Source organism: Uranotaenia lowii, chromosome 3 (genome assembly GCF_029784155.1).
Source record: "Uranotaenia lowii strain MFRU-FL chromosome 3, ASM2978415v1, whole genome shotgun sequence".
Taxonomy (NCBI): domain Eukaryota; kingdom Metazoa; phylum Arthropoda; class Insecta; order Diptera; family Culicidae; genus Uranotaenia; species Uranotaenia lowii.
This window is the reverse complement of record NC_073693.1, coordinates 253139083-253150422: the sequence shown is the minus strand read 5'-3', so window position 1 is coordinate 253150422 and position 11340 is coordinate 253139083. Positions and strand designations below refer to the sequence as shown.

Below are 11340 nucleotides of genomic sequence, written 5' to 3'. Positions count from 1 at the left end.
AGATGACAAAGATGACAAAGATGACAAAAATGACAAAAATGACAAAAATGACAAAAATGACAAAAATGACAAAAATGACAAAAATGACAAAAATGACAAAAATGACAAAAATGACAAAAATGACAAAAATGACAAAAATGACAAAAATGACAAAAATGACAAAAATGACAAAAATGACAAAAATGACAAAAATGACAAAAATGACAAAAATGACAAAAATGACAAAAATGACAAAAATGACAAAAATGACAAAAATGACAAAAATGACAAAAATGACAAAAATGACAAAAATGACAAAAATGACAAAAATGACAAAAATGACAAAAATGACAAAAATGACAAAAATGACAAAAATGACAAAAATGACAAAAATGACAAAAATGACAAAAATGACAAAAATGACAAAAATGACAAAAATGACAAAAATGACAAAAATGACAAAAATGACAAAAATGACAAAAATGACAAAAATGACAAAAATGACAAAAATGACAAAAATGACAAAAATGACAAAAATGACAAAAATGACAAAAATGACAGAAATGACAAAAATGACAAAATTGACAAAAAATGACAAAAATGACAAAAATGAAATACAAATGACAAAAATGACAAAAATGACAAAAATGACAAAAAATGACAAAAATGACAAAAATGACAAAAATGAAATACAAATGACAAAAATGACAAAAATGACAAAAATGACAAAAATGACAAAAATGACAAAAATGACAAAAATGACAAAAATGACAAAAATGACAAAAATGACAAAAATGACAAAAATGACAAAAATGACAAAAATGACAAAAATGACAAAAATGACAAAAATGACAAAAATGACAAAAATGACAAAAATGACAAAAATGACAAAAATGACAAAAATGACAAAAATGACAAAAATGACAAAAATGACAAAAATGACAAAAATGACAAAAATGACAAAAATGACAAAAATGACAAAAATGACAAAAATGACAAAAATGACAAAAATGACAAAAATGACAAAAATGACAAAAATGACAAAAATGACAAAAATGACAAATATGACAAAAATGACAAAAATGACAAAAATGACAAAAATGACAAAAATGACAAAAATGACAAAAATGACAAAAATGAAAAAAATTACAAAAATTACAAAAATTACAAAAATTACAAAAATGACAAAAATGATAAAAATGACAAAAATGACAAAAATGTTAAAAATGATAAAAATGATAAAAATTACAAAAATTACAAAAATGACAAAAACGATAAAAATGACAAAAATGATAAAAATGACAAAAACTACAAAAATGACAAAAATGACAAAAATAACAAAAATGACAAAAATGACAAAAATGACAAAAATGACAAAAATGACAAAAATGACAAAAAGGACAAAATTGACAAATATTCCAAATGGACCAAAATAACAAAATTGGCTAATTTGTCAAAAATGACAAAAATGAAAAAATTTGCAAAAGTTTAAAAAAAATGATTTTATTGCCTAAAGGAAATTGATTGTAAGAACAATTTCTACTCTAATAAACTAATTGTGAAAAATGACAAAAATGATTACATTCAAATTGTCGAAATGACAATCCTTATGAATCTAAATATCCACCATTTTCAAATTGCGATACTGATGTATAATAAACTGAGAGACCAATATGACTGAAAATCCAAGATCTATCTTCTATTGCGCAATTCTCAGAAATCTTCGGTTAGTGTTTAAACTAGGTTTCACTCCATTGTGAAATTCGCTAGAGAAAGTACTTTCAAACTGGAGTAGATTCCATCCTAAACTGCATCTCTTGGGATGGAACAGAGACGTTTTTTTTTCGAACCAGCTTCCTATCGCCGATATTTAATAAAACAGATTAGTCCCACATAAATATGCAACAATCGGTCGAACAAAAAAAAAAAAAAACTATTGGTTGATTCGTTGTAGATATCAGATTTATCAAATAACTGAGTCCATAGTGGTTAAGCTATTAATGAAGCAGCAGATGGTGATCATATGTATGTTAATGATGAGAGAATGGCTGAGAGAGGGGATCATCAACTGCCATATCAACAAAAAATAAAGGAAATTTTTATGATTAATGATAAGCGAAATGATAAATGGCCTGCCAATCGTCAAGTTAGACTTATTTATTTTATTGAAATTCGAATGATTTGGTTTTTCAAGAAATTCGGTATTGTAATTGAATTTTCTCATTTTTGAAATTTTTTTATTCTTGAATTTTTTATGACAAATTTGTCGTTGAAGTTTCATTTATATTTTAATTTTTGTAGTTTTTTGTAAGATTTTACAAATAAAGTGAAAAAATCCGATTTTTTCTCAATGAAATCCTGGAAACCGGACCGAAGCGAACTATCCTCAAATTTTGTGTCAAACATTGTTAAACATTCACACGGTTACCATGTCGTTTGAAGCGAACTGTGGTTTATTAAATATAGCAACTGTCAAATTTTCAGCGCTTTCAGGCACTCTTAAATTTAGTCTAATTGAGCTGAAATTGTACACAGGGAAATTTTATTTGAGCCAAATTACAAAATATAAATGGTCTGTTTCGAAATTCAACTTGACCGTGACTGATCAAAACACTTGTATTTCGATCGTCTTTTAAAATGATGATATTAATCCTGACCTTATGCTATAATCCATTTAATAAAGCCAATGCACTTTTCATCAATAACCGACCGCACTTACATTAAAAATAACAATTTTGAACGGTAAAATTGTAGAATATAACTCGAAATGAAAAAAAAATCGAGTCTCTAATTAATTGGAAAACTACTTCAAAAAAATTTGAAATTTTAACCAATTTTTTAGTTGCAACGGATATTTTTTTTAATAAATTTTCGGTTTTTCCAGATTTTAATAATTAATCGGATTTGCCTAATTTTTTCATCAAACCTCGACCTCGATTCAAACTCCAAACTTAGAATCGCTTAATGGAAATTAGAATTCATAAATCACTATTAAATTTCGGATTGATCAAATTCGCTGCAACAGCAGAGGTAATTTGTGTTCGGATTATCAATCTGAGACGTATGATTTCACTTGAATCAAGGCTTTATTTTATTTCATTTCAGAAGATGTTTTTCACCGTTATAGTAGAAATGTAGTCTCGAAGCTTGGGGTGGATCTGGCGTTGTTGTCGTGATTTCCGGCGCACAGGTTGTCGTCTGAGACGAATCTAGGCCATTGACCAGCAGAATCACATTGACACCTGCCGATGTCAGGTAGCTGGACACGATCGAGGTCACACTGTTGCATTCCCTGGAGAAAATTCGAAAAAAGAAAAATGGTAGAAAAAATTGATTAGAAGGTATTCTTTCATTGTCTCCAAGCTGCCGGCATCAACTTACGTGTCCGTTGCCTTGGATGATGTATGCCTCATAGTTCTGTTCAACTGCAATTGCTCATCTAGGATGTGGTTCAGCAGATTCGGATCGTACTCCATATCGAAAGTCTTCCAGGAGATGTTTTCCAATTTTGTGTGTGGGTTAATTTTTTTCCTGTTGAATGAAACAAAAATAAGCAACAACATTAACTAGTCGAAGCACTTTTGAATGACACTTAGAACTTAAAATAAGAATTTAAAAAAGGTTCCCAAAATTCACACGATTCTCACCTAATACCTTTCTTCTTAATTTTCCGTGACGAAGCATCGCTGGATCGCAGGTTCAGTTCCTGTTCGCTTTGGTCAGCATTTGACAGTTCCACTATTCCCGCCACCAGAAAAATTAACAGCAGTAGACCCGCTTTCACACGAGTCATGATTCTAGTCCCCAGAGAAATTTCCCCAAAACTGTTCCGAATATCACTCCAGGCTATCTCTGGACTTGTTGTTGAGCTCGACACACTGCAGCCAAGACTGAAATCCTCCGTCCAGGTGGCAATAGATTAAATATTCCCTGGTGAAATTTCGACCTAATTTTCGGACTCGTCTTCCATCTTCCTAGAGAGAGCCCCGAGGAAGTCACAGGATGACTCTTGCTAAAAAAGATTTTTTTCCCTGTTAATGTATGTGGATTCTGGTCCACTGGATCGAAATATGCTAATTCAATTGCTCATCAGCGAGAATCTCGCGAGCATCGATCGAACGACAAGTTTTGGCGCATCGATTTTCGAATAGCTTGACAATCTATTCGACCGAGGTGGTTTAGGGAAAATCTGGTTTAGCTCTGTATTATAGAAAAACCAAAGACAAATTCTCACTCAGCCAAACGCTTAGCTAGGCTAAGCTTGAATGACTTGATCATATTCATCATTTATCATGGAGCCCAAAATATTGCATTTGAATTTTTCTTTTGGTTTTTCTCTGAACATTTTTTTTTCGTAAACTTCGGATTCAGAGATTATTAGGTGTGACGAATTAGAATTCCTAACCCCCAACTGTTGTAGACACGTGAATGATAAACGACTAGAGGTAGGCAATTAGCGAAATAGACTATTTCTTGATAGTTTTTCTGAAGGAAAAATTCACCATCGAAAGGAAATTTTCTTCCGTGCCGATTACAACGAATGAGATCAGAACTTATCCCCCCTGAAAGTTTTCATAGCTCAAATCCAGTGGGTTAACTGTGCTGGATATAAACTCAGTAGTTTGATTAGCGAATCGTCGTTCGACCATGACTGGCAAAATTTGAGGCACTCAAAAAGAAAAAAAAAGAAAATAGATTCATACAAAAAGACAAGCCAAAAGGAAAATAGAACTTATGTCAAGATGACGATGGCAAAACAAAAAAAAATCGTGTTTGTAAAAAAAAAGAAAATAGAGTGGAAAAAACGAAAAAGGAAAGACGAAGACAAATGAAACAGGTAAGACAAAAAAATTAAACACAATCTAATAAATGGAAAGTAATTTTAAGACAGAGAACAAAAAAAAAACACCAAAAGAAATGCCATACGACAAGAAATGATCGGAAGGAAGATTGTACGAATGGAAATTAAAAAACCTCTATTAAAAGCTTCAGTAAGAGCAAGAATTGAGATCATGAGTAAGAGCTAGAGCAAGTGGAAGTACAAGGGCAAGGGCAAGGGCAAGGGCAAGGGCAAGGGCAAGGGCAAGGGCAAGGGCAAGGGCAAGGGCAAGGGCAAGGGCAAGGGCAAGGGCAAGGGCAAGGGCAAGGGCAAGGGCAAGGGCAAGGGCAAGGGCAAGGGCAAGGGCAAGGGCCAGAGCAAGAACAAGAGCAAGAGCAAAGGCAAGAGGGAGGGCCAGAGCAAAAGCCACTACAAGAGCAAGGGTCAGAACAAGAAATAAGAGCCAGAGCAAGAGTCAGAGCAAGAGCCAGAACAAGAGCCAGAGCAAGAGCAAGAGCCAGACCAAAAGCTAGAGCAAGAGTCAGAGCCAGAGCAAAGACAAGAGGAATAGTAAGAGCATAAGTCTCAGCAAGAGCCAAAGCAAGAGCCAGAGCAAGAGACAAAGCAAGAGCAAAGGCCAGAGCAAGAGATAAGAGCAAAGCATGGCAAGAGTCAGAGCCAGAGTAAGAGCCAGAGCAAGAGCCAGAGCAAGAGCCAGAGCAAGAGCCAGAGCAAGAGCCAGAGCAAGAGCCAGAGCAAGAGCAGAGCAAGATCAAGAGCAAAAGCAAGAGCCACAGCAAGAGTCAGAGCAAGAGCAAGAGCAAGAGCAAGAGCCAGAGCAAGTGCCAGAGCAAGTGCCAGAATAAGAGCAAGAGCAAGAGACAAAGCAAGAGCAAGAGCAAGAACAAGAGCAAGAGATAAGAGCAAAAGCCAGAGCAAAAGATAAGAGCCAAAGCAAGAGCCAGAGCAAGAGACAAAGCAAGAGCAAAGGCCAGAGCAAGAGATAAGAGCAAAGCATGGCAAGAGCCAGAGCCAGAGCAAGAGCCAGAGTAAGAGTCAGAACAAGAGCAAGAGCAAGAGACAAAGCAAGAGCAAGAGCAAGAACCAGAGAAAAAGATAAGAGCAAAAGCAAGGCAAGAGCCAGAGCAAGAGCAAGGGCAAGGGCCACAGCAAGAGCAAGAGCGAGATTAAAAGCAAGAGCCAGAGCAAGAGTCAGTGCAAGAGCAAGAGCACGAGCCAGAGCAAGAGCCAGAGCAAGAGTCTGAGCAAGAGTTAGAGCAAGAGCCAGAGCAAAAGCAAGAGCAAGAGCTAGAGAAAAAGATAAGAGCAAAAGCAAGGCAAGAGCCAGAGCAAGAGCAAGGACAAGGGCAAGAGAGAGAGCAAAGGCAAGAGGAAGAGCAAGAGCAAGAGCCACAGCAAGAGCCACAGCAAGAGCCAGAGCAAAAGCCAGAGAAAGAGCCGGAGCAAGAGCCACAGCAAGAGCCAGAGCAAGAGCCAGAGCAAGAGCCAGAGCAAGAGCAAAAGCGTGAGCCAGAGCCAGAGCAAATGCCAGAGCAAAAGCCAGAGCAAGAGCAAGAGCTAGAGCAAGAGCAAGCGTGAGAACAAGAGCGGGAACAAAGATAAGAGCAAGGACTAAGAAGGAGCAAATCAAGAGAGAGTGCAAGAGTTACATCGAGAAATAAAAATTAAAATAAAATTCGTTTTTTTCTTTTTCCATACATTAATTGTTGCAAATTTGTTACTTTATGAAGCGAAGGGTTAATTGTTTGTGAGATATCTAAATGCGCAGAATTAAGACTGATCATGGTTCAACATTGAATTATTTACTTACATCTTTTTTCCCTCTTCTGTGATTTTACTTGTCTTTTTCCCTGATTCAAAAATTCCTGTCACTGGTCAGTTATTCCCAATCCCACTATAAAATCCACACTGGCATCAGTCAAGCTGCTGAAGAACCATTCAATCGGCCCACAAAACGAATCTGGTTCAAGGTTCTATTTTGATGTTTCCTTTCTCACGTTTTCCAACGATCACTGAATGGGTTGCATCATAGAGCTGGATTCTAATCCGGGTTTATTGCACATCCTTTACAGGTAGGCAGTGCATCCTAAAGGAAAGCGATGCTGAAATGAAATCGATCTGAACTCCATAAAATCACGTTCCTTGTAATTTTATAGTTCCTGTCTGATCTTGGTTGTGCTATTGAACCAGAATTCGTGACAAGTTATGGTTAAAAAATCGAACCGATTTTTATTGCGCTTTTGATTTCTCATAGTCAAGCTTGAACGCACTACATTCAGAAATGGAACTTTTTGAATAAAAATGAAAATGAGCCCTGGGTTACCTGAAGCAGTTTGAGGAACTTGGAATTGATTATGCATCTGTTTATTCTGATAAGGTTGAACCTTTTGTCCTTTATATCGACATGGTTCAAAGTTCAGAAGAACTTTTGATATTTTAATTTCATTTTTTAATTATTTTATTAATTTCTAGTTAAATGTAGAAACTTTTTATTTTTTAGATTTTTTGGCTTTTTCGCCATTTTCGTAATTTTTCTTATTTAGTCTTAAATTTTTCTTTTTTGCCAATTTTCTATTTTTTGTAATTTTTGCATTTTTTCCATGTTTGCAATTTTTTGTTCTAACGCCTTTGTGATATTTTATTTTTCATAAATATCTATACTTGTTATTTCAGTCTTTTGTATTCGTGTAAAATAGAAATAAGAGATCAAATGAAATCAACAAATTTATGAAAAAAAGTTTCTGAACTTTAATAGTTGGAGCTTGGTAAAAATGTGCTGATTTTTTTTCTTCTATGACAGTTGCATGTAAGAAGGTATCCAGTTTTTACATAAGCTTGACTTAATGTAATTTTGATACGATTGTCGTCATGACTTATACGAAAGCGGCAAAAGTAAAAGCTGTCAGATAAAAGAAGCATCAAAACCACCACCAAATCACCTACATAGATTCTAAGCGGTTGAACAAGATATTAACACTGGTATCCTAATTTCGATCCTAAACCGGAATTGTGGACAAATAGCCGGAGATCAGAAATGGGCGATAAAAATGCATTGATTGCACTTTTCATTGCTCGAAGTTCGAACCAAAGCCCTGCTAGAACGAATTCTATGAAACTGCCCATCACTGACTGGAGGCAATAAATAACGATCCAAGCCCTTCTGTAAGCTGGAAAACGATTGATCGAAAGAACACGTAAGAAAGGGAGCATCAATTAGGAATGGGTGAAGGTCGTAAAACGTCAAACAAACCTGATTCGACCTTTGGCCCTATTTAAAGGTTCCTCAGCGCAGAGACTGATATCAGTGTATCCTTGACCTTGCTACGGTTGGGATAGATTCGGGAAATTTCTCAGTGTTTTTGAAGTTTAAAAGTGAAAGAAATTCTGCAGGATGAAGCTGTTTAGTGTCCTTGGTTTTGCTTTTTGTTTGGGAGCAATCGAAGCACATCGCTATCGACCCTACTATGGAAACTCTGTCTCTGGATATCAGGATTCTCAAAATCAGTACAGCTCCGATAGATACGGTTACAAAGAGCATGGTTACAAGAATCCTGTTTACGTCGACTACAAAGAACCGGGTCGTCCTCAACAAACAAGTGGATCATCATCGTACAGCTCAAGTTATCAGCAACAGGTGAATAATGGAGCGTCCCAAAACTACCATCAGCAATCAAATCAGCAGAGCTCCGGATACCAGCAACAGATCAAAACTGAAACCGACAAGCAAACGACCAGTCAATCTGACTACCTCTCCAATGGAAAATACCCAAATCAGCAGTTTTTCGAAACTCTGGAAGGAGCCAGCGAGTGCGATAGAAAAACTATCTTCCTGCTGGAGGAGTTCAGCGATCAGACTAGCTTTCTCCAGGCTCAGTAAGTTTTAAGGTGCACTAGAAAATTCGAAAGTAATACTTATCTTCAAAACTTGTGTTCACAGACTTGAATGGCTCTCTCCTACACTGAAAGAAATTGTATGGAAGATTCTGGAGGTAGAATTCGGTGTCCGTGATTTGAAGTCCCGCTTCGATATGCACCGTCAAAGACTGACTCCTCGGCCAACGAAACCAACTACCAGCCATTCGAATGAGTATTCGAACGTTCACGTTACCACAACAACGACCTCGACTACTGCTGCCGCGGACTCATCAACGTGAGTGCATTTTTTCTAGTAATTCTGAATTCAAAATCATACTTGTATGTATAACAACCATCAAATTTTCTTTTCAGTGGCTGCCCAAACAACATCGGCGAAGTGGTGACCCAGTTCCTGCGTGAAAACATGATCAACGGAATCATCTTCGTCAACGGAAGTACCACGATCCACTCGGCCGGAGCAGATTCTCAAACCGGAAGCAGCAGCAGTTCAGTTTCCGGTGACAGCAACTATCACCAAGTGACTTATCAGCAGATTGATAACACTGTCGGTGGAAGCTACGCTCAACAACAGAGTACCGGTTCATCCTCGTCATCCGTTTCCTCATCATCCTCAAGCATCGATCTGGGCAGTTTGGGCATTCGAGGAAGTGAGTTCGAATCGACCGTATCTGGGTCGGCTTTGGGCGAAGGATTCGGTGTTGGTGTCGGTTCCGGAACCGGAAATGGAGGATCGTACAACGTTACTACTACTAAGGTTACCACAACCGTCCACAACAGCACTGTTGGTGAGAATCCGTACAACAATTTAGTGCAGAAAGTTATTACCTCGAAAACTGGTGATGCTGTGAATGAAACGAAATGATTTTTTAATCAAATGACTGATAATTATGAATAAAGCCTTTTTAAATGATTTCATATTGCCTTGTTTGTGAATGTAGTTTCACTGTGAAAATCTTGCCTGAATATAGTTTAAAATTGGGGACAATTTGACTGTAGGTATTGAAAAATTAATCGAATTGTCTTTGATCCAATAGTCCGAAAATCAGCTACTTTGAGAAAAAAAAATTCATATTATGTAAAATTGGCAAACCATTTTTAAAAGTTTGTTGATTTATGTCACTACTTTACCCAACTTCTGGCTTTGCTGATCGGATCAAGGAGGCCCCGAGGCGTAAATCAAGTTCTCGAACGCTCTTCCACACACGACCTGACACCTGGATACTGGTGCTAAAATGCACCACTTCTTCCGCGCAATTTTGGCAAAGATTATTCGGCAAATTCTTTTTGTGGATTTAATGGCAACTCTTTCAGTCGTACATCTGCAACCACTCTAGATCACGGGGAGGTGGAACTACATCCCAAAACGTGCCCTGACACGTCTGGAAGGAACAAAGAGTTGGCGAAAGCGGTAATCTCAAGTTTCAGACTACCGGATGAACCCGGAGCGAAGCTTTGATGAAGTTGATTCCATAGAAGATTCATCCCATGGTAGGGTGCTACGCAGGAAGGTTATCCTGGCACTATGGGGAAGGTTATTTGGACGATGGTTAGTTGCCATCAACTCCAACCACACCAACTGACCACTGCACTGTCGGAGATTGAGATCGGAAAAAAAGTTCACTAAAAGAGTTCATCTTGATATATTCCGCTACGATGTGGGTAGCATTTCGATTGGGGTAACACTGACCAGGCGTGTAATTTCTCTAACGAGAATCACCGACGAGCTTGGTTTTTGATGCTCGGTAGAATTTCTCTAAAACGTACCGCTGCACCACCGAAGAAAATCTTTAAAGTAACACCCCAGGGATGATTGCGTAAACTAACACTGTTCAGGAACGCCCCTGTTGGCATGGATCGATAGCCTCAGAATTTCTTTACCGAATAAGAACGCACTTATTCAAACAAAATTACAAATATTGGACTGTATTACTTCGATAACTTAGACTTAAACAACATTCAAAAAGTACTTCTGACACAAACTGACTATTGGCCATGCAGGTCTCTGATTCTGGCCACACGGGCCTTGAACTTGTTATCGTGATCCTTTTTTTCGCTGGTGGTTGGTCGGAAAAAGAAACCTAATCAAGGATCGACGTTGGGTCGATCCTTCGGAAAAACTTCCTCGTACTCGACGAAAACCGATAATTTTTGGCGCGCATTACCGCCGTTAATGCGCGCAGCATCGCCATGTTGCTACTGGGCCTTTTCTTATTTTAGGGAGGTTCAATGAGCCTCGTTCGTTCCAGAATAAACATATACGAAGCTGAATACTCGCCCATAACATCCATCGTTTGTTGATGCTATTATTATGCACGCCATCGTGTTAGTTTTTTCTTTTTTCATGGCGCGAACCAGTCGGCCCTGTGTTTTCACCTTCAAACTCTTCGGTTCACAATTGTCGCACGACGGAGCTATTGGAATTAGGTGTGTGTGGGCCTTCGGAACCTGGGTACGGACAATGTGTGGAGAAACAAAATACCTCACCGAGGTGCTTGTGGTTTTAATATTCTCCTACAATATCTGATGAAAGTAATAAAAATGATTGATGGATGGATAAGAGGATCACTGAGGTCATCACCCTCCTGAGCAAATTTTCACTGGAAATACATTATTATTTTTTATTTACATGGTGTTCCGTCTCATCA

At 37.5% G+C, this 11340-nt stretch overlaps 2 protein-coding genes across 2 annotated transcripts; both read left to right on the top strand.

Moving 5' to 3' along the window:
• The first annotated feature begins 4807 nt into the window (after positions 1 to 4807).
• Positions 4808 to 6380, top strand: LOC129753295 (serine/arginine-rich splicing factor 4-like). Its single transcript, XM_055749096.1, has 5 exons — positions 4808 to 4816; positions 5007 to 5241; positions 5493 to 5708; positions 5920 to 6057; positions 6124 to 6380. The coding sequence occupies exons 1-5, from the start codon at positions 4808 to 4810 to the stop codon at positions 6378 to 6380; spliced, it is 855 nt and encodes a 284-aa protein (XP_055605071.1).
• Positions 6381 to 8134: 1754 nt separating this feature from the next.
• LOC129758077 (uncharacterized) lies at positions 8135 to 9610 on the top strand. Its single transcript, XM_055755508.1, has 3 exons — positions 8135 to 8692; positions 8757 to 8969; positions 9047 to 9610. Exons 1-3 carry the CDS (start codon positions 8211 to 8213, stop codon positions 9555 to 9557), a joined length of 1206 nt encoding a protein of 401 aa, XP_055611483.1. The 5' UTR covers positions 8135 to 8210; the 3' UTR covers positions 9558 to 9610.
• The last annotated feature ends 1730 nt before the right edge of the window (positions 9611 to 11340 follow it).

Excerpts from the sequence above, each read along its gene's own strand:
- LOC129753295 (XM_055749096.1), top strand. Across the intron at positions 5,242-5,492 it reads AAGCCACTACAAGAGCAAGG|AGCAAGAGCCAGAGCAAGAG; the intron begins GTCAGAACAAGA and ends AGTAAGAGCCAG. Across the intron at positions 6,058-6,123 it reads GAGCAAGAGCCAGAGCAAGA|AGCAAAAGCAAGGCAAGAGC; the intron begins GTCTGAGCAAGA and ends GAAAAAGATAAG.
- LOC129758077 (XM_055755508.1), top strand. The coding sequence starts at position 8,211 with ATGAAGCTGTTTAGTGTCCTTGGTTTTGCTTTTTGTTTGGGAGCAATC. Across the intron at positions 8,693-8,756 it reads ACTAGCTTTCTCCAGGCTCA|ACTTGAATGGCTCTCTCCTA; the intron begins GTAAGTTTTAAG and ends TTGTGTTCACAG. Across the intron at positions 8,970-9,046 it reads GCTGCCGCGGACTCATCAAC|TGGCTGCCCAAACAACATCG; the intron begins GTGAGTGCATTT and ends TTTTCTTTTCAG.